This window comes from Portunus trituberculatus, chromosome 50 (assembly GCF_017591435.1).
Source record: "Portunus trituberculatus isolate SZX2019 chromosome 50, ASM1759143v1, whole genome shotgun sequence".
Classification (NCBI taxonomy): Eukaryota; Metazoa; Arthropoda; class Malacostraca; order Decapoda; family Portunidae; genus Portunus; species Portunus trituberculatus.
Window position 1 is genome coordinate 29,256,936 of NC_059304.1, and position 24,177 is coordinate 29,281,112.

The 24,177-nt window shown below is 41.1% G+C and overlaps 1 protein-coding gene across 3 annotated transcripts in view; it reads right to left on the reverse strand.

The window, feature by feature from the left end:
- LOC123500131 (YY1-associated factor 2-like) overlaps positions 1-24,177 on the reverse strand; it is a 292,440-nt gene that overhangs the window by 116,497 nt on the left and 151,766 nt on the right. For all 3 annotated transcript variants that reach the window (XM_045248796.1, XM_045248798.1, XM_045248797.1), the window contains one exon: positions 10,052-10,171. In XM_045248796.1, coding sequence (XP_045104731.1) covers positions 10,052-10,171 — 120 coding nt within the window. The remainder of the gene's footprint in view (positions 1-10,051; positions 10,172-24,177) is intronic.

The window sequence follows — 24,177 nt, forward strand, 5'->3', positions numbered from 1 at the left end:
ATGTCCTTTGTGTGAGGATGCACACTCTCTGCACGGGTGTCGAGCATTCCTTGGGATGTCAGTAAAGGCGAGATCAACATACATCAGAGACGAAAGATGATGTTATGCCTGTCTTCGACAAGGTCACCGCATGTCGGAGTGTTGGCTACGTGAACCATGCGGAGTTGAAGGTTGCAGTCGTAGCCACTCGCCCCTCTTACACTTCAGCACTACCGGACAACAGGGAACTCGCTGTACACCGCTTGCGAGGGCTTATGAAGCGTCTTCAACAACGCCCAAACCTACTTGATAAATACGACAAAGAAATGCGCCAGTTAGTAGAAGCAGGTTACGCAGAAAGGCTTCCACGGCCTACACAGACAGGAAGGCCCGGAAAGATCTGGTACTTACCTCATCACCCAGTCCTGAACCAGAACAAACCAGGGAAGGTGAGGATAGTATTCGATTGTGCGGTGACCTACCACTCCATCTCCTTAAATAGCCAAGTAATGCAAGGGCCGGACCTCAACAACAAGCTGACGGGCGTCCTTCTTAGGCTTCGGCACCATAAGATAGCTCTCATGGCTGACACTGAATCTATGTTTCATCAAGTGAAGGTGGTGCCGGAAGATCGTGATGTCCTCCGGTTCCTTTGGTGGATGGATGGTGACTGTACACGAGAACCCGCCACCTACCGGATGATAGTACATCTCTTTGGTGGAGTTTAGTCCGTCTTGTGCTGGATATGCACTCCAGAAGACGTTCAAAGATTATGAGCAAGAGGTCACTGAAGACGTTGAACGTGCCAGACACAGCCTTTATGTCGACGATCTCCTAATCTCGGTACCCTCTCTGGACAAAGCCATAAAGGTGACACATCAACTGCGACGAGTCTTGAGTAAAGGAGGTTTCAGGCTGACAAAATGGATCTGCAATGATAATTCAGTACTCAACACCATACCTCAAACAGAGAGGGCTGCAGGAGTGAGAGGGATCACCCTCAAGGACGGCCGACTACCCTCTAAGAGGGCGCTGGGAATCCTTGGGACCTAGAGGCAGAAGAACTTGCTGTTCGAGCCCAAACGCCACGAAAACCGGAAACGAAGCGAGGTCTTTTAAGCATGATTATTTCTATATATGGCCCTTTGGGTGTCTTGGCTCCTGTGCTCATCAGAGCGAAATTGATTTTCCAAGATGAATGTAGAAGACAAGCAGGATGGGACGAACCTCTGAAATGGCTGGGCGATTGGAATGGGTGAGAAGAAGTCCGGATCCCAAGGTGCTACTGGCCAGAGAGGATATCACCTCTACATACAGCTCAAATACATCATTTCTGTGATGCCTCACAACAGGCGTATGGAACAGTGTCCTACCTGAGACTGACGGACAAAAACGGACGCCACCACGTAACCTTTCTGTTCGGCAAAGCTAAACTAGCACCAATGAGGCAACAGACAATTCCGCGATTAGAATTATGTGCAGCTATGATGGCAGCTCGGACTGACAGACAATTGAAAGAAGAACTAGACATCGAAATGGTGGACTCGGTGTTTTGGACGGACAGCATGGCAGTTCTTCAATACATACGAAACACTGAGAGACGCTTCCACACCTTCGTAGCCAACAGAGTGGCTACCATAAGTGAATACTCAAACATCTGTCAATGGCGCCACGTTAGGTCGACACTCAATCCAGCAGATGATGCTAGCCGTGGAATACTGGGAAGTGAACTGCATAATGAGTGTCGATGGATCCAAGGCCCCACATTCCTCGCCTTGAAGGAAGAAGATTGGCCACAGACAACACTAACAATCCCAGATATTACGGCTGATGACCCGGAAGTGAAGAAAACTTCCATATGTTACATAACATAACATAAATAATAGGATAACAAAGGGCCACCAGGGCCCATCTAGGTTATCCTGTATCTGTCGCACAGCGACCTCGTCATCAGTACTTAAAGATACACTTACAAGTACACAATACATTATATACTAATTCTAAATATTTGGCCCATTAACAGGGCTAAGTCCTGCAGCGAAATCCTCTACAATTTGTGGTCCCCATACATGGGGATCATGTCTTATTTAACTATAGTAAATTTCTTATAAAACTATCATGCAGTGCTATACATAATTATAAATCTAATAAATTTAAGTGCTTATCTAATCTGTTTTTAAACATTGTCAAACTAGTGCTATTTACAACCGTCTCTGGCAATGCATTCCAGAAGTCTACCACTCTATGACTAAAGAAATATTTTCTTATATCTAACCTGCAGCCTTGCTTTCTAATCTTCCTGCCATGATTTCTAGTCCTATTTCCTCCTCTAAGGTAAAGAAAGATCTCACATCTATGTAGTTTGTATCTGAAAACATTTTAAATAACTCTATCATATCCCTCTTATACATCTCCTCTCAAATGAAAACATGTTTAATTCCTTTAATCTATCTCTATACTCCAGGCGCTTTAATGCTGGTATCATCCTAGTTGCTCTTCTCTGAACTGCTTCTAACATGTTGATATCCTGCCTATAGTGGGGTGACCAGGCCTGTATGCAATACTCTAAATGGGGCCTAACATAGGAATTATATAAGCTACGCACCACTTCCTTACTTTTATAACTAACATTTCTATTTATAAAACCCAGGATCCTATTTGCCCTATTTCTTGCTTCTAAACATTGCTTTGAAAATTTCATAGTCCTGTCTATCACTACTCCTAAATCCTTTCCTTCCTCTACTGCCTCTAGCCAACATCCCTCCATCTCATAGTTAAAGTTTGTGTTGTCTTTACCTAAATGCATAACCTGACACTTATCAGAATTAAACTCCATCTGCCACCTGTCTGCCCATGCTATCAGCCTGTCCAGGTCTCGTATTCTGTAATTGTCCTTTTCACCCTGTACTGCACATGCTATCTTAGTATCATCTGCAAACTTTGATACTTTGCTACTAATTCCTATATCTAAATCGTTAATGTACACCAAGAAAAGAAGAGGTCCTAGCACTGATCCTTGGGGTACCCCACTAACCACTTCCTTCCACTCAGACATTGCCCCATTTAATACTACTCTCTGTTTCCTATCAGAAAGCCATTCACTAATCCAATCAACTAACCTACCCCCTATCCCATGTAGTCTCAATTTGTACACTAGCCTCCTATGCGGTACCTTATCAAATGCCTTGCTAAAATCTAGATATATAACATCTATGCTATTTCCATCATCTAACTCCTTGGTAATATATTCTAAGATATCGAGCAAATTTGTAAGACAGGACCTCCTGATCTAAAGCCATGTTGGGTATCTCTAATTAATCTATTCTCATTTAAATGCTCCCAAATACTACCCTTAATGATTTTCTCTAGTATCTTACATACTATACTAGTTAAACTGATCGGTCTATAATTATTCGCATCATCCTTCCTACCTTTTTAAATATTGGAGTAACATTAGCTAACTTCCAGTCCTGAGGTATCTCAGCAAACCTAAGTGATCTTTCAAAGATTAACTTAAGTGCTTCAGAAATACTGTCTACACCCTCCCTAAGTACTCTGGCATGTAGCTCATCAGGACCACTGGCTTTCCTATCGTCTAGTTCAAGAATAAATTTCCTAATAATTCCTGGTTTTATATCAATATTTTCTAAAGCTCTTAAACTACTCGTCGCACTGTTTGTAACAGGATTTCCTATTCTTTCCTAGTAAATACTGAAGAAAATTGTTCATTCAATAATTCTACTATGTCTTCATTTTGATCCACTACTACACCATCTTTTCTGAGTGGTCCAATCCTATCCTTATTTCTTTTATCACTGACCTTGTAATAACTATATAATTTTTTGGGATCTTTATTCCCAGCTCTAGCTAGTTTTATCTCTGCCTGCCTTTTACTTTTTTTTATAACCTTACTCAAATCACCCCCCCCCTGTCTGTACCTAATCAAATCTACATCTTCCCCACTTTTCTGCAAATCTCTGTATGCCCTCTCTTCTTCTCTCTGATCTGGCTACCTATCTCATGAGTCCACCATAATGGCTTCCTGTTTCTCTGCCTTATATCTTTGTAAGGGATACACTGCATCACTATACCCTTTACTACAACCTTAAAAATATCCCACATCTCCTGTGCAGTTTTATTTCCAAAACTATCTTCCCAGTTTACCTCTCCTAATAACTGACGTAACCTACCATAATTGCCTTTCTGATAGTTTGGGACTCTAGTCTTATTCACTATATTATCCCTACTGGAATTAATGATAAATCTAATTATATGATGGTCACTGTTTGCTAAAGTCTCTCCTACCTCAACTTCCTTTAAACAATGCTCAATATTTGTTAGTACTATGTCTAAAACCTTCCTCCCCCTAGTAGGTTTATCTACCATCTGCACTAAATAGTTATCCTGAAAACTTTCCATAAACTTATTTTCACTAGCATCTCCTACCATCCTCTCCCAGTTTACTGATTTAAGATTAAAATCCCCTAAGATAATTGTCTGACTAGTACACCCCTATTTATCTCATCTACCATAAGGTTGTCTACATCTGCTGACTGGTTAGGTGGCCTATAAAAGCTCCTACTCTAATAACCTTACTTTTGTTTACTCTAACATCCAGCCATAAGGACTCTACTCTGTTATCTACCTTAATACCATTAACCTGACTGGAAATGAAGGATTTTTTTTACATAAATAACTACTCCTCCGCCTATCCTACCAATTCTCTGGTGTAAATACATAATGTATCCATCTACTTCATATTCTTTCCTATTTTCCCTAAACTTTTCCTCATTTACCCATGCCTCTGTGACACATACAACATCTAGGCCCTCCTCAACTATATAACTAGATAACTCGTCCTTCTTGTTCCTAAGACTCCTGGCATTTACAGCAGCAGGAAGGGATAGTGACATCATAAAGACATTGTGGGTGCAGTACTCATCGTGGTATCGGTTACGGAAAACCGTTTGCATGGCTCAGACGATTCATACAATGGTGCGTAGCAAGATCCAACAAGACTGCATGTGACAAAGGCCAGTTGTCAGTAGGAGATATGGAAAAGGCTCGTCTGGCAATTCTACAGGCTACACAACTAAGACGCTTTCCTCAAGAGGTGAGCATGTTGAAAAGGGGGCGACAAATTACTACTGGCCCTTTGTATAGACTGGAGCCTTATCTAGATAACGAAGGACTGTTACGAGTAGGGAGTAGACTAGACTATGCTATCCTCCATCCAGACCACAAGAACTCCATCTTGCTCCCTAAAGACGGATTTATCACGGAGCTCATAATCAGGAACGACACTCAATAAGGTCTGGTCACTGGGCGAGAACACACCTTGGCCGTGTTGCGAGAGGACTACTGGATACCGAAAGGACGCCTTACTATCGACAAGATCCTCCGCACGTGTGTGATCTGCCGACGATGTAAGTGGAAACCGCTAGAGCAGAGGCAAGCAAACCTGCCTGAGGATCGCTTCATACCAGGAGAGAGGCCATTCACTTATATGGGAACAGACTGCTTCGGACCTTTCATAGTGAAACGAGGCCCGACACGAGCAAAAGGATGGGGTTGTCTCTTCACATGCCTGACCTCTCGTGCCATACACTTGGAAGTTCTCCCATCACTGGACGCAGACTCATTCATCAACATGTTAAGCAGATTGAGTTCCCGCAGAGGAACCCCAAGACGCCTGAGGTCTGACAATGGGACGAACCTGGTTGACGCTCACAGAGAATTGCGGGAGGCAAAGAACATTTGGAATGACAGCAAACGGATAAGAGATAAACTCCTACAACGAGAGATAGAATGGGAGTTCATCCCACCTGCAGCCCCTCACATGGGTGGAGTCTGGGAACGTCAAATCCGCACTGTAAAGAAGGTGCTCTTGGCGGTGGTTGGTAATCAGATACTTGATGATGAATGACTTTCCACCTTTTTCTGCATCGTGGAAGAGATAATAAATGGGCGACCCCTCACCCCAGTCTCAGACAACCCGAAAGATCTAGAAGCACTCACACCCCTCCAACTTCTCCGACTGGAAGGCAATACGCCAACGCCCAGGGATGACATATCGGTGGCAAAGACATACCGAAGGCGATGGAAACATGCACAGTTCCTGGCAGATCAGTTCTAGAAACGATGGGTGAAGGAGTATTTACCAACCCTGCGCTGGAGGCAGAAAGCCATTAAGAGCCACCACAACCTGAAAGTCGGTGATGTGGTCATCATAGCAGGACACCCCCTCCCAAGAAGTCAGTGGTTATTAGGGAGAGTCCTCAAAACAATGCCTAGCGCAGACAGCCTTGTGCGAAAGGCCAAAGTGCAGACAAAGGAGTCAGTATTGGTGCGCCCAATTGCAAAACTCTGTCTGCTGGAAGGGGTCGGGAGCCTCTGAAGGTATTTTGGGCGAAGCCCGACAGGGGGAGTGTTATCGCCGTGGCGCAGAAACAAAGCATGCGTAAGTTTGAGGTACTGGATTAAAAGTAAAATGTGGAGCAGCATCACAAGGATAGTACATAATGAGTACATATAGGAGTAAAGGTGAGAAGTATACATCACATGTGTTTACAAAACTGTCGGCCGTTAATGGAAGGGATGCTGAGCTGGGCCTACATGACGGAGAGAGTACGACCCTAGGGGTCGCGAGGGCGCTCGGGACAGATAAGAACATAGAGAGTTCCTGATGATGACAAAGGAACGAGGCCCCAGATTACACCCCAGCACCTCAGGAAGGGGCAGACTATGTTTCGACCCCACAGAGGAAGGTGAGGTGTGGTGAAGGCGAGGAAGGTCGAGCTCACCCTTGTCTTATAGAAGACCCCAAACACGTAAGTTAGCTGTCATCCCCCTTTGGTCGTTCACATGTACGAGTAATGAAAATGATATGATAACACCTTGATGACTGCTGTTTGTGCCTATGTTGTGTTAGTCATAATTCGCTCCTAGATGGTGTTACGTAGGAGGCGTGATTGAGATATGAGTAAAGATAAAGTAATTCTGGTATTAAGACAAGTTATCATTGTAGCAATTAAGCTGAAATGTCATTGTAAACGTTGTTGAAATGATTTTGTAACTGCCGGTGTACTTGTTGACGTAACTGTGTTCTCACAGGTTGTTGACCGAATGAAATAAATATTCAAGTCAAACGTGACGGGTCTGCTGTTCACCTTTAACAGTCTCATACACCCCCATGAATACCTTCAGCCTTTTCCTTACTCATAACCTACACTGGAAACTATACATCTCATCATCTCTTGCTAAAAATAGCTTACATGAAGTTAAACATTCTGAGGTGTCTCTGCCAATTTTTCTCACCACCCCCCAACTGCTTACTCTTTACAAGGGCCTCATCTGCCCATGCATGGTAATACTCTTTGCATGCATGGTGGAGAGAGGTTCACTCACACAGTTCTATTAATCCTTAAACGGGAACATGACTCCATCTGGAGCCACAAGTTAGTGGTTTTAAAAAAGCACGCCATTTTTCACCTGCACCTGGCTCCAAGGTGTATGGGTGTGAGTCGAGTGTCTGTTGGTGATCAGATCTAAAGGAGGACAACTGGGCTCCTTGCTGGCAATGCTCTATCCTTCCTAGGTAAAGGCTGTGACACCAGGTGGACCTACAAAGTCTGTTTGTGAAATATTAACTCCTGAACATACATAGGGGGGGAAAACATTGTTTATAGGCCTGTATATATGATATCATTAATCATCGATTATGGGAGGCATATGCCAGGAGGCATGTCGCCTTACCCACCCTATGACACCACTCTAGGCAGTAACACCTCGTGAGTCTCCATGCAGGTTCCATGTGGTATACAGGGCCGTAATACCTCTAACTCATGCTAAATATGTTTGCTGGGATTTGATAAGAGTCAGGTAGAGATATTCTCTCAATCTACATGTGTGTAATAGTTTTTATTTTTATTTTTTTCTGGTATCTTTGATAGGTAAATTTGACACGTTGCATCCCTGTGGATTGTGTGATGAGAGAATACAGCAGCTGTTGGCTGAAAAACTGGTGCAATAACATTCATTGAAGCCTATCAGCCAGTCAAAGCTGACTTGGTTATTTATAGATAATCAAAATTTTCAGGAATCAGTAAGACACTTTCTTTTGTTCAGAGCACCACAATTAGGATGCAGAGCATACAATCTATAAATAATTTTGAAATAATGGTTTTAGTAACATGTTCAAGCAAAGATTATCACGAAAAACCATGTTGCGTGCATGCATGTTGTTTATTTGTTTATATACCTGTTTATTTATCAAAATGAACAACAAAAATTTTTCATTTTCATTAAGTCAGAGCACCATAATTGGGAAGCTAATTAGGAATCATACATTATTTCTTAAAAAGAGTAACCATTTTAGTTAGAATTTTTTTTTTTTACTTTTATTTCAAAAGAATTCTTATTTATACACTATATGGCAGTCACTTTTTTTTCTTTTTACTTTTTTTTTAATAAATCATGAAAATTAAATATGAACATAAATGTGTTTGTTTTTACTTTCATTGTTCTAGAAGATGTTTTCTTTTTCAAATCTGATCAAGTGTAACTCAATAAAGATAATCCATATATTTTCTTTTTCAATATTTTTGCTGTGGGTCCAAATGGAGTCAGGATACAATTAGTGTGAGTCAAATTGGGCATTTCCATTTGAGGGTTAAATAGGGTAGAATCAAAAGCTTATCGTCTCATCAATTCCCCTCCTCTGACTGACTATCTTCAACCACTTTCTCACCTCCAGAATGTTGCATCTCTTGCTATCTTCTACTGCTATTTTCATGGTAACTGTCCTTTTGATCTTACAAACTGCATACCTCCCCTCCTGCAGTCTTGCTGCACAAGGCTTTCTTTTACCTCTCACCCCTATTCTGTCCAACTCCCTAATGCAAGAGTTAACCAGTACTCTCAATCATTCATACCTTTCTCTGATAAACTCTGGAACTGCCTACCTGTGTCTGTATTTCCAACTTCCTATGACTAGACTTCTTTCAAGAGGAGAGTCTCAAGACATTTATCCCTTTCTTTTGGTTTACTCTATAGGACCTCTATGGGGACTGGCAACCAAGAGAGCCTTTTTTTTCCAGCTGTCTCCTCTTAAATAGAAAAATATTAAATGAAAACTGAACAAGAAAAAAAATTTTGAAAGGAAAACTAAAATAAAATATACAACTTTTTCTTTTTCAAAGAGAAAGAGTTGATATAAAGCTATCTAACCTTCACACATAGAGGATGATATGTTCAATCACTTATTCAGGATGTAAAAAAAAAAAAAAAAAAAAAGTACTTTGTAACAATACTTCTAATGTAATGTATATACTGTTGAAATCAATGTTGCTGTCTTCAGATAATTTGGTATCATCTGAAGTACTATGGTATATCAAATCTATACTAAGAGTTTAGGCATGATCCCTTGAAAATTTTCCTCACTACTGTTCTGCAAAATCTTTCTGTCTAATATATCAACTATTCATTGGTTCAAGATTAATCTGAATACATTAATTTCTTATTCCTGAGGTAAAATACAATGAATGTTTAATTTCTTTGAGAATAATACCAATGACTTAAGTGTATATACCATGACTTTGACTTTGTGAAGATCATACAATGACTACCCATGGTAGGTCAGGTGAAGGGAAGTGACGAAGATCACTTTATTTGGATACCACCTATAATGAAAATTTCCTCTCCCACATCTCTGCTGCATTCATTTATGTGCTTTGACATTGCAAGAATGAGCTTTGATTAAAAAAAATAGAAGGAAAGGAAACAGAGGAGCTTTAATAAAGCTTATTTTCAAATCATCACAGGCACAACAAAAGTAGATTTGATAGGGCAATAGAAAACCAAATCCCTAAGGGTGACACACCTGAATGCTCAGTAAAGAATAAACTTACTGTAATTCAAATTTCTATTCAGACACTAATGTTATGATAACCAAATGCTGAAGTTCCAAGATCTTAAATCACATAAACAGGATAAAAAGCAAGAGGGCAGCTTAAGAGAAAAAAAAAGTCAGATTACTGGAATAAAAAGAAAGTATATCAAGCTAGAGACTCACCTTGTAGATGTTCCTTTTCGTACATCACACATAAGACATTTGAAGGCCTCTGGGGAATTTCGATAGGTGCAGACACTGCAGTCCCACATATTTTCTTCCTTATTCGTGCGCTTCACCCTCCTGCAACACCACCACAGTCCTTAGTGGGGAACCACAGGAAATGGGAAGGTAGGAACAAAAAGTACAGATGGAATATAGAGTTGAGAATAAAGAAAACTGGTGGACAAAAGATCTGATGCAAAAGGAAAATATGATGAAGTGGATGGTACTTGAAAGTACATAAACACAACTTTCAAGAACTTTCAAATATTGCTAAACCATGAAATCTCTCCATATAAATCACAATTACACAGGATAACTTCACACTCATCTTTTTCAAATCTTTGGTCTTATTAGATAAATACATTTTTGACTAATGTATACAGTGGAACTTAGATCCCAAAATCCCCCACTATAAAAATAAATCGGTTGACAAACCAAATTTCTTAACAAATTTCTTCGTCCAAAACAAAAATTTTATCCACAAACAGAGTTGCTGTCTTTGGCAAGAGATGGCATTGCACTGAGTATCAGTTGTTCTCATGGTACCACACCATAAACAGTTTTTCTTGTGGTACCTCTTTTTTTTTTTTTCTTTTTACATTAAATTGGCCCTTAATATGCTTCCCAAGATAGTAAAATATGTTAGTGATAATGGTGTTAAGAAGCCTAAGCATATTACAATACAAACAAGGAAAGCCATACATGCAAAGCATATTAAAAATAATAGTATTGTTCAATCCACATGACGATAAACAGTAAATAAGAACTTTATTACAAATATGGAACACAAAAAAAAAATTATTTTGAAGATGCTTTTGCTGGTATGACAAGTCTTGGGAGTCATGAGATTCAGTGAGATATTTGTTTGGGCCACCATATTTGATATCATAGCTGATCACAACACAGATGTGCATCATCTCCAGGACAGTTTTTGATGCATGATGAACATCATCAAGAAGATCAGCATGCTCTGCCTTAGTGTCAGTTAGATGCTGTTACTATAGCAACAACGATCCTTTGTTTGTTCCAGCTGACAGGTGCACGAAAGCATTTGTTTGAGGATACATACATGCTGCAGGAACCGTGGGGTGTCTGCCAAGTGATTCTCTCAAGCGTAGCCTTGGAGTATAGGAATAGATTAATCTGTTTTATATTGATTCCTAGGGTGAAAATGGTTTTGATTCATGAACATTTCAGATATACAGGCAAGCCCTGCTTAACGAAGGTTTACACAACGAAATTTCACTACAAAGAAGGTTTCATTTTGCTACCATCTGCTCGTTTAACGAACACCAAACTCGCTTTAACGAAGTTTTATCCAGGTAATTTTTCCAAGTTTGAAAGGCCCGTAGTATCACGCAAGCTGACAGGCTTTTGAATACACCAGCATCTTTGGTGGACAACACATGCACCACTCACTCCCCCTGTTCAAAACTAACAGCGTCAGCAGCAGCTCGTCTTCCCTCGCTCAATTTATCACCAAAACGCCCTGCAAAGTCGCCTGTTAGTTTCCTCCCTCAATCCTGTTATGATCATGCATTTTTTCTTTTCAGCAATATCTCTCACCATATACTCATTTTCCTTTAGTGCCTTTACCATTTCACTCTGCGTAATCACTTTATTTTCTTCTTCCTGCTTTTTCACTATCTCCCTAAATGACCTTTGTACCTCCTGATGTTCATGGTTCACTTCTTTCATCCTGGCATCAATTAGGTTAAGGCATTCCTCCTTCCTCAAGTCCCCTTCGGATATTTTCTTCTCCATTTCTAGGAGTTTAGCCTTCATCTCGTCACATTGTTTCCTTAGTTGTTGGTTTTCTTTCTCCATTTCCACTTTTTCTCTCAATAGCTCTTTGTTCTCTATCGTTAACAAATTGATTTCTTTTTTTAAGGAATCGTTCTCAGCTATGACTCTATCCAGTTTTTCTTCTATGGAAAAAATGTTTAGGAACTTACTTTCTAATGCCTGAATTCTTGCATCCATATCTAATTTCTCCAGTCCTCTTGGAGTAGTCACGAACCCTTCAAAGTCCTGGGCTTGGACGCCATGATTGTTGTATTTACCTAGTTGTAGTTTTACAGGGCCTGGGCTTTATGCTTATGTGGCCCCGTCTCCATATCTACACTTATCCAATCTTACTTTAAAAGTATGCACACTAGTTGCAGACACTACTTCTTCATTTAAACTGTTCCACGTCTCAATACATCTCTGCTGGAAACTATATTTAATATCTCTCAGACATCTTCCTTTTCTCAGCTTTTTACTATGCGATCTTGTGCTTCGGATGTCATATTCTTCTCTCAAGATCAGTTTCTCATTATCCACTTGGTCCATTCCATTGATCAATTTATAAACTTGTATGAGGTCTCCTCTCTCCCTTCTTTGTTCCAGGGTTGGTAGATCCATAGCCTTTAGTCTCTCCTCATATGTCATCCCTTCAAATTCTGGAACCATTCTTGTAGCTATTTTTGTAGCCTCTCAATTTCCTTATGTGTTTCTTTTATGAGGGTCCACACTACTGCATATTCCAATCTGGGTCTTATTATAGTACTTATCAATTTCTTCATCATTTCTTTGTCCATGTAGTGAAATGCTACTCCAATATTCCTTAGCAAATTATATGTGTGTGTGTGTGTGTGTGTGTGTGTGTGTGTGTGTGTGTGTGTGTGTGTGTGTGTGTGTGTGTGTGTGTGTGTGTATGTTACCTAATTGTATTTACCTAATTGTAACATACGGAAAAGAGCTATGCTGTGTGTGTTTTTCTTAAAATCATGTGTGTGTGTGTGTGTGTGTGTGTGTGTGTGTGTGGAAGTGCATTCTTTTCAGTCTGTCTTCATAAGTCAAATCTCTTAAGTCAGGCACCATTTTGTTGCAGCCCTCTGTACTTTCTCTAGTTTCCTTATGTGTTTCTTTAAGTTCGAGCCCACTGTATTGTTGCATATTCAAGCCTCGGTCTTATCATTGCAGTAATTATTTTCTTCATCATTTCTTCATCTAGATATACGAACGCCACTCTTATGTTCCTCAATAAGTTCAATACTTCTCCAATTATTTTGTTTATATGTCTCTCTGGCGATAGGTCATTGGTAATTGTCACCCCAAGGTCTTTTTCTTCATGACTGGTTTTATGTCTTCATTTCCTATCTTGTACATACTCCTGATTCTTCTTTCACTCTTGCCAAACTCTATTTTCTTGCATTTTGTCGTGTTGAACTCCATTTGCCATGTACAGCTCCATTTCCATATTCTGTCCAAGTCTTCCTGGAGTAGTTCGCAATCTTTGTCACATCTCACTTTTCTTAACAATTTTGCATCGCCTGCAAATAGGCTCACATAACTGGACACCCCATCCACCATGTCATTTATGTAGACTGCGAACATTACTGGTGCCAACACTGATCCCTGTGGAACTCCACTCTCCACCAATCCCCATTCTGATGGTCTGTCCTTAATTATTGTTCTCATTTCTCTTCCTACCAAAAGTCTTCCATCCATTTTAGTAAACTGCCATGCACTCCTCCTACCATTTCAAGTTTCCAGATCAGTCTCTGGTGTGGTACCTTATCAAAGGCCTTTTTTAAATCCAGATATATTCCATCAGCCCAACCATCTCTTTCCTGTATTACATCTATCACCCTCGAATAGTAACATATCAGGTTTGTCGTGCATGAACGCCCTTTCCTAAAACCAAATTGACACTCACAAAGTATGTCATTTTTCTCCAAGAAGTCTGTCCATCTAGTCTTCACCACCCTCTCACACATCTTAGCTACCACACTTGTAAGTGACACTGGTCTATAGTTCAATGGGTCTCTCTTGTTACCTGATTTATAGATTGGGACAATGTTAGCTCTTTTCCAGTCTTGGGGCACTACGCCTTCCCTTAATGAGGCATCAATTACTTCACAAACTTTTTCTGCCAATTGCTCCCTGCATTCTCTTAAAATCCATCCTGATACCCCATCAGGTCCCACAGCTTTTCTCACTTCTAAACTCCCCATCATGTTCTTGATCTCCTCCACAGTTACTTGAAACTCCTTCATAATCCCTTTCTGTTCCATTACCAGTGGTTTGTCAAAAGCAGTCTCCTTTGTGAATACCTTCCGAAAGCATCCATTCATAGCCTCTGCCATTTCCCTGGGATCTTCACTGTATACTCCATTTACTTCTAAACTTTCAATACTTTCTCTATTTTTGATGTTGTTGTTCACATGTCTGTAAAAAGCCTTGGTTGGTCTTTACATTTATCAATTATATCCTTTTCTTGTTTCTTTCTTTCTTCTCTTCTAATCAACACATATTCATTTCTTGCTCTTTTGTAACTTTCCCACTGCTTAATCCGTCTTTTCCTTCTCCACCTCTTCCATGCATCCTCTTTTCTTGTTCTAGCCTTTTCACATCTATCGTTAAACCAGTCCTGCTTTCCAACTTCTATGTTGTCTTATTGGTACAAATTTTTCTCACCTTCTTTGTATATTTTTATAAATTCCTTCCACTTTTCATTTGCTCCTTAGCACTCTTGAATTTCATCCAATTTGTCTCTTGAAAGAATTTCTTTAGGTTTCCAAAATCTGTCTTGGCATAATTCCATCTTCCCACTTTATATTCTTCATTTCTTCTAGATTTCTCTTCGTCTATCACCTTGAACTCCAAAACTGCATGATCACTCTTGCTAAAGGGCACTCCACCCTCATCTCCTCAATGACCATTGGCTCTGTACTAAAGACCAAGTCCAGTCTTGACGATGCTCCCTCTCCTCCAAACCTAGTATCTTCTTTGACCCACTGAGTTAACACATTTTCCATTGCCAGTGTCAATAGTGTATTTCCCCATGTTGTCTCTGATCCTTCCATTGACCAGTCCTCCCAACACACCTCTTTACAATTAAAATCTCCCATCATTATAGTTCGTTCACAGCCACCCAACATTTCTTCCAGACATGTTCCTGTATCACTTATCATTTCTTCATATTCCTGTACTGACCATGCATTTGTCTTAGGTGGTACGTACACCACTATGTAGTGCCTCTTTTTCCTTCATTAGTTTCTGCTCTGATCTTTAGCACTTCTGCCTTTCCCATACCTTTTTCACTTGATCCACCTTTATATCTTTTTAACCAGCAACATCACTCCTCCTCCCATCTTACCTACTCTATTTCTTTTCCAAACGTTATATTTCCTTCTCCAACCTTCATCAGGTCTTCTCCTCTCTCAGTTTTGTTTCAGTAAGACCCACAATATCTGGGTTCTTGTCCCTCAAGTAATCGTTGAGTTCTAAAATCCCGATATCACTCCATTTATGTTGGAATACATTACATTTCGCTCATATGTAAGTTTCTTTAGTCCTTTCTTGCTGTACTTTTCTGGGTTATGAACCACTTCCTCAGTCTCATATCCAAGATTCTCCAGAAAACTCTTTCTTCTCTCTTCTGTCCTCTCTTCATTTTTTTCAAAGCCTCCTTTCTCAACTCATTTAACATTTCTCTTCCTTTTCACCGAGATCTCTTCTCAACCAAATCTTCCTTGTTGTTTCCTGCTGGGCTAGCCTCCATGACTTCTCCACCAATTCATCTACATCCTTTTGTGACTTAAGTTTGATTCTTATTGGCCTCATACCTTCTCTTGTGAACTTTCCAATTCTATGGAAGTCCTCTATTTCTTGTACTAGGTCTTTTCCTCCTCTTGCACCACATTAATGATATTATTTATCACCTTTTTATGTTTTTCTCTCTCCATTTTACTCGGTGTCTTATCCTCCTCCACACCAAATATCACCACACATCTCTTTTGTCTACAGTTTCCTCACCAATGTCTCATTTGACTTAATAACCTTCACCACTTTCTCAGCTATCTTCTCTTCTATGATCTGTTGATCTATAATTTCAGCAAGGCCCAAAGTTTTCTCCCTGACTCTTTGATTTCCTTTTCCAGACTTGCAACTTTGTAATTTACCTCCTTTCTTTCCACTTCCTGACTTTTTTTCCATTCAGCCTGCTTCTCCATCACTTTTCCTAGAGATTCTCCACATTTTTCGCAATTCACTTTAATTAGCTTAACTTCCTCTTTCAGTGCTGCATTTTCCTTCTTCATATCGGCACAGTCTCTCTTTACATTGTCATAACTCGTTTCCAGGCCCTCATACTTTTCAAACAGTTTTTCAATTTTACCTTCTAACTCCAGAATTTTCTTCACATAAGCGCTCTTCTCCATTATTCCTTGAAACCCTGTGAAGTCTGATTCCTCTTTCGAGTTCACGGCCGCCATGTTGCGCAGACGTAAACAAACCAGCTGATGGCTCAAACGCAGGCTACAGTTTATATTTACCTTCACTGGACATTATTTTGCTAATCAACAGTTAACATGACTATATGGAGACGGGACAAACATTACCAGCTCCTTTCCCACCTTGGTTACTCTTAGGTAACTGTAGAATTATAGATGATTGCTCTGAGCTCAGCGACCACCTCCGCCATCGATGTCCCGTGTGTGTGTGTGTGTGTGTGTGAGAGAGAGAGAGAGAGAGAGAGAGAGAGAGAGAGAGAGAGAGATTGTGGGAGATCTCAATCACCACCTGGAAAGAGACGCCTACGAGAATCTCCTGGAGGTGCAGGGTCTGACAGATCATGTCACCTTCCCCACACATGAACGAGGAGGGACATTAGACCCTGTCATCTCAGACTACCAGGAGGACAAGCTTCAGTGTCATCAGCTGGGGCTCGTGGGCAGCTCTGATCATCACGCTGTACTGACACAGCTGGAAGTGGGCGTGGCTCGGGACGAGGCCACCACCCGCACCATCTGGCTGTGGAACAAAGCAGACTGGGCTTCCCTGCGCCGCGACCTGACCCACACCCCATGGGCCACTCTGCTACAGGGAGGAGCAGAGAGTGAAGCACTTGCACTTACCTCTCACCTTCTCGCCCTCCAGAGACGCCACGTCCCACACAGGGAATACACCACCAGACCGACGGATCAGCCATGGTTTGGCTACCGTTGCCGTGTTGCTGCTGAGGCAAAGTATGCTGCCTGGCTCCGCTACAAGAGGAACCCGACTCGGCGCAACAAGGACTTGCATAGGGCTGCATGCAGGAGGATGGTGGTAACCAGCAAGTGGGCCTTAAAAAAGTGGGAGGAAAGCCTGCGCCGGAAACTGTGTGGCACTGGCGTAGGAAACAAAACTTGGTGGTCCCTTGTTAAGGACAAACAGGAACTGGCCACCAAGAATCCATCCCTCCCTCAGCAAGCAGGACGGTACTGTCGCCACCAGCAGTAAGGAGAGGGCACAGTTGCTGGCTTCCTTGTTTGCTGGAAAAATGAAGGTGGGAATCCACAGCAGCCACCGCCTCAGCTGGTCCAGCAATGTGAGAAGACTGTCACCATGGTGGAGGTGACGCATCAGCAGGTGAAGCGATTATTGCGGGGCTGGACACACAGAAAGCTACCGGCCCTGATGACATCAGCCCGCACCTGCTGAAGCGATGCTCCCAGGAACTGGCTGCCCTCTCACCCAAGTCTTCACAACTTGTGTACGGGAAAACGTCTGGCCTTCAGTGTGGAAGGAGGCTCGAGTAGTTCCTACACAAAAAGCTCCAGGACGGACCCAAAAACTACAGACCCATATCCCTGTTGTCAGTGGTGGGTAAAGTGTTTGAGAGGGTCGTGGCAGAGGTGGTGTGTAGCCATCTCAAGGACAATGCCCTCCTCTCAGACCAACAGTTTGGGTTCAGACCTGGAAGGTCAACCTCCGACCTAATGATGCTTCTCACCAGGCAGTGGCAGGACGCCCTCGACGACGGCAAGGACACTATAGTGGTTGCTTTGGACATAGCTGGAGCTTTTGATAAAGTATGGCACAACGGATTACTGGAAAAGCTTCGTGCTAAAGGCATCCAGGGTGGCTTGCTACGACTCCTGGGAAATTACCTGCAGGACAGAAGCCTCAAGGTGGTTGTCAACGGGCAAACATCTGAGTCCCTGCCTGTGGAGGCATCAGTGCCACAGGGTTCAATTCTTGGCCCACTCCTGTGGAATATCTATGTGGATGATCTTCTCCAGCTACTGCCAGGAGTCAAGGCCTATGCTGATGACTGCACCCTCTCCTATACCTATCCACGCCAGGACAGTGGGCGGGCTGCTGAGGCCATCAATCAGCAGCTACGAGTGATAGAGGAGTGGGGTGCTCGCTGGCAAGTGACATTCGCGCCGGAGAAGACACAGGCAATGGTTGTCTCTCGGTCCCCAGCCGCCATGGCAGCAATGGCAGGAAAGTTGTCTTTGGCGCTGCTGCTCTCCCACTCCAAGATGACGTCAAGATACTTGGAGTGGAGGTGGATCGAGGGCTGAGGTTTGACAGCCATGTCAAATCCATTGCCAAGAAAGCCTCTCACAGGATCTCCGCTCTCAGAAGGATCGCCAGTTTCCTCGACAGGAAGGGAGACTGCTGCTGTACAAGGCACAGGTGCGGCCCCACCTTGAGTACGCAGCTCTCTCCTGGATGTCCTGTGCCGCCACACACAGAAGGAGACTGGACAGCATCCAACGCCGCGCCATACGGCTAGTAGATGCTGCAATACCACCTCACCCAGAGCCTGAGCGTCCTCTTGATTCACTGGAACACCGCAGAGATGTGGCGGCGATCGTAGTGTTCCATAAGGCACAGGTGCAAAGAGTGCCACATCTGGCAGGGCTGCGTCATCCTCTGAGAGTCACCGCACGGAGCACGAGAACGGTGCTCAATGGTGGTGACGCCGTAGAGGTGCCGCGATCCCACGGTGTCAGCATCAACGCACCTTCGCAGGACGCGTCTCCAGGATGTGGAACTTGTTCACGGCCGCGGTGCCTCACGTCCAGGAGATGAACACACACAGTGTCAAACTGATGGCACATAAGTGGAGACAGACACTGCCAACTCCTCTGACACTCTTTGTGACGTGACACTCAGTGTAGTGCAGTGCGTGAATAGTGCTAGTGAAGTGAAAAGAACAGTGCTCCATCTTGTATATTATCTATTTTTAAGTCTTGTAAATATTGTAGAGAAATAGATTGTAGTACCCTTAGAATAGGTAGCACACGACAGTGCGCCTTTGGGTACATGTTCTTCTGTATAAATTATGTTTAAATAAAAAAAAAAAAAAAAAAGAGAGAGAGAGAGAGAGAGAGAGAGAGAGAGAGAGAGAGAGAGAGAGAGAGAGAGAGAGAGAGAGAGAGAGAGAGAGAGAGAGAGAGAGAGAGAGAGAGAGAGAGAGAGAGAGAGAGAGAGAGAGAGAGAGAGAGAGAGAGAGAGAGAGAGAGAGAGAGAGAGAGAGAGAGAGAGAGAGAGAGAATCTTAAGACAGAAGAGAGAGAGAGAGAGAGAGAGAGAGAGAGAGAGAGAGAGAGAGAGAGAGAGAGAGAGAGAGAGAGAGAGAGAGAGAGAGAGAGAGAGAGAGAGAGAGAGAGAGAGAGAGAGAGAGAGAGAGAGAGAGAGAGAGAGAGAGAGAGAGAGAGAGGAATCCTTGATAAGGCAATAACTAAACTTTCAGAGGTCACATCGAGCTAGAAAGTACATCATTGTATTAAGAATAACAAAGAGAAAATAATTATTAGTATTCAAACAGTCTTCTGACAATTTCTAGGTTTACCATTTTTACCCGTCATGGGATATTGGAAAATAGTTTAATTACCGGAACATAAGGGTTAACGAAGTTTTATCCAGGTAATTTTTTCTAGGGTTAACGAAGTTTTATCCAGGTAATTTTTTCTAAGTTTCAAAGGCCCACCATATCACACAAGCCGACAGGCTTTTGAATACACCAGCGCCTCTCGTGGACAACACGCGTATCACTTACTGTTCAAAACTAACAGTGTCAGCAGCAGCTACTCTTCCCTCGCTCAATTTACCACCAAAACGCCCTGCAATGTCGCCTAGTGTTGCTAAGAAGACCAGGAAGTCTTTTACTCTCGAAGTGAAGCTGGATATTATTCACAGACACGAGAGAGGCGAGAAAACTAATAGCATCTGCTGTCTCTACTATTTTGAAGTCAGCAGACTCTATTAAGAAGACTGGTGAGACCGTATCTTCCTTGCAAGCTAAAAGAACCACCTGAACTCGTGACTACAATGGATAAAATGGAAAGCCTTGTGGAAATATGGTACATAAGTTTTGTATGTGATACAATGATGTGCCCTTTGTTTACATTCCACAGGTTGCTGGTTAATGTTTTTCCAGTTTCACTCTCCCTCCCTTCATAAATCTAAGACCATCAACATTATAGTTATGTACATACATACATTAGTGTACATTATAATGACTTAAATTAAACTGCCTAAATGTTTAACTTCATAATTTTTACTTTCAAAAAACCTTTCACTGTACTATGATGCACTCTCGCTTTGTTTACTCTCAATGGAAGTTCAAGTCAGGGGTTAAACTTGTTATAATCAGTTCGCTTAACGAAGTTTCGCTTAACGAAGTTTCGCTTAACGAAGGGTTTTTTAGGAACGTAACCCCTTCGTTAAGCGGGGGTTGCCTGTACTATATTTGATGGCTCATAAGATGCACCTTTTCTCCAAAAAAAAAAAAAAGTCTCAAGAAATGAACCTATGTCCTATTAAGCCAAGGTCAGCATTGAGGAAGTGGTTGGTGGTAAGTCTATGACAACAGAGGCTCTAAAATCAAACCCCAGATTTTGCACATGTAAACAAAGTGATAATTGGTACTACACCACAAAACAACTCTTTTATCCAAGGTAACTATATATAATAGGTCATACTTACTGGTAATTCACATAGAATGACACCAGTCAGAAAGAATTTGCCTATGTGACACTGTACCACAAGAACCAAAACAAACACACAGTCGGTGATCTTGATCTTGACATGGGCAAGCTTCACTGTGCTCTTTACAATGTGATGCTGTTACTCCTTGAGGTAAGCTACACTTTCATACAAGTCAAATTGGACCTATCTTTTAGTATTGTTATCTTGAATAGAAGTAAAAACAAATTATAAAAAAAAAAGAAAAATTATGATTACCTCTGTAGTCTCACCCTGTCACTACCAAAGCCTTATGCCAGGTATAAGTTTACATCTCACAAGGATTTGTACCTAGACTACTAGCAAATATTATGTTTTTAAATGCAAAATATTAGGATCTAATATAATGGAAATGCATGTGAATCTTCAAATGTCAAGTGAAATCCTTCACTTCATATTCAGAGCTTTATCTTTCTTTTCCATTTCAATATCTGCCAAAACTGAGTGTGCCTTATGACTCCATGTGTCTTATGAGACATCAAATACAGTAAAATTGGACAATTTTCAGTTTAACACACCCAACGATTTTCTCATGCTGCATATGTTTCTCTGGTGAGACATGTGAAATGATTGATGTCCTACATAATTTCCTTCACTATTAGATAGTTTTCACACTATGACTCTTTTCAATTTAAGCTTACCTCTCAAATTAAAGAGTTATTTTGATGAAATTGAGTGGAGTAATATTATGTGCAGGAAGACTGTACAAGAGAAATATGATATATTCTTACAAAAATACAATGAAGGAGTAAAAAAGTTTGTTCCTGTTTATAGTTCAGAAAAAAATACATGTATGGTACAATGCTAGATGCTTACAAGCAAAAAAAAGCAAAGAATAAAGCGTAGAAAAATCATTTAAAGCAGGGAAATGACTATAATAGTCGGCAGTAAAAGATACTAGAAATGAATATATTAGAGTAAGGAGAGAGGAAGAAAGAAAGTTTGAGAAAGATGTGGATAAAAGCAAGGATGAACCCAAACTTTTCTACAAGTTTATAAACAGCAAAACAAATAATAAGGAAACAATTGAAAAAATAATTAAAGAAGGAAAGACATACCAAACAGAGAAAGAAATGTGTGAAATAATGAATGAAAGCTTCAAAACGGTATTCAATGAAGATGATGATTTCACAGAACCTAATAGGACTTTGAATTGCCAAGGATTACAGGAGGTTGCAGTGCACAAAGAGGATATTGGAAGATTACTGGACAGGTTGGAAGTCAGAAAAGCAATGGGGCCAGATGGTGTATCAGGCTGGGTGTTAAAAGAATGTAAAGAGCAAGTACTGGATCCAATTTGGGAAATAATTAAAAGTTCAATAAATGAAGGGAAAGTTCCACAAGAGTGGGAGACCCAATGTAATATTGATATTTAAAGGAGGAAAGGCAACTGAACCACTAAACTACAGACCAGTGTCACTTACAAGTGTCGTAGGGAAGTTATGTGAAATAATTATCAAAGAAAAGTGGGTTAAATTTTTAAAAGAGGAGCAAGTCATATCGAACAGACAATCTGGATTCAGGACAGGGCAGTCATGTGTATCAAATCTAATAAGCTTCTACTTAAGAGTTATTGCAGGACTTGAAAACATATCGAACAGACAATCTGGATTCAGGACAGGGCAGTCATGTGTATCAAATCTAATAAGCTTCTACTTAAGAGTTATTGCAGGACTTGAAAACAGAGATGGATGGGTAGACACAGTATACCTGGACATTAAAAAGGCATTTGATAAAGTCCCTAAAGGAAGACTTCTTTGGAAACTAGAGAACATAGGAGGACCCCGTGGAACCTTGTTTGAATGGACAAGAGATTATTTGAAGGATAGGGAAATGAGAACTGTGATCTGAGATACATACTCATCTTGGAGTAAAGTAACTAGCGGAGTGCCACAAGGGTCAGTGTTAGCCCCCATTATGTTTCAAGTTTATGTAAACGACATTCACATTGGGATAAACAGCTATATGAATTTATTCACTGATGATGCAAAGTTATCAAAAGTTATCAAAACCAGAGAGGACAGTCTACTGTTACAGGAAGATTTAAACAAGAACTATGAATGGAGCAAGAAGTGGAAATTGGAGTTTAATGCCAAGAAATGTCACATAATGGAACTAGGAAAGAGTACAAGAAGACCAGTATGGAACTATTTAATGGGACAAGAGCAAATAACGAAGACAAATGAGGAAAAAGATCTTGGAGTGATCATACAAGAAAATCTGATCTCTGATAAACACATAATCAAGATATTTGGACTATCATACAAGATGTTGACTAATATAAGAGTGGCATTTCATTACATGGATAAAGATATGATGAAAAAAATCATCATAAGCATGATACGCCTCAGGCTGGAATATGCAGAAATGGTATGGTCTCCAAGCTCTAAAAGATATAAGAAAACTGGAAAGGTTATAAAAGATTGCTAAACAGATGGTGCCGGAATTAAAGGACCTCACATATAAAGAACGACTGAAGGAAATGGGACTGCCAACCTTACAGGATAGAAGAGAACGTGGGGACCAAATAACAATGTATAAGATAGTAAATGATATTGAAAAAATAGACAAAGAAGACCTGGTGCTGTTGGCAGAAGAAGATGGAAGGACAAGAGGACATGAAAAGAAGATCAGGATGAGGCAGTGTGTGAAGGATGTTGGAAAATACAGTTTTCCAAACAGAACAGTGGAAAAATGGAATGCATTGGATAAGGAAATTGTCGCAGCACATAGTGTGCATAACTTTAAAGAAAAACTAGATAAATGGAGATATGGAGACAGGACACTATTAGCCCTGGTCAAACCCTGTACAATACAACTAGGTAAATACAACTAGGTATATACACACACAGTAAAAGTCTGTTAATCTGAATTCCAATGATCTAAATTTCCAAATTATCCAAATTTTGGTGGTGAAAAAAAATTAATATATTGCCAAAATTAGGTCTCTGCACAAATTCTAACCATGCACCATATGCACCTTTGCCGTGAGGGTGGAAATAGACGCTGCTGTCAATTCTCCCCTATAGTCCTCCAAATCTAAACACAGTATTCTGGCTGGTCTCCATTGGGAATAGTAGGCATTCCAGCGCTGCCAAGTCTACGTGAAGTATCGAATTAAAGCATCATGTATATAAGTAAGAGGCATATAAAATGCTTCTTCTGGTCCCATTGCCTTTTCTTCATCCAGTTCCTTCATTAATTCTTTTATTTCAGGCTTGGTTCCTTCAATCTCTTCCATATAGATGGTCTCTCTATTACCCTGTGGTCTTTCAAATTTGGATTCCTTAG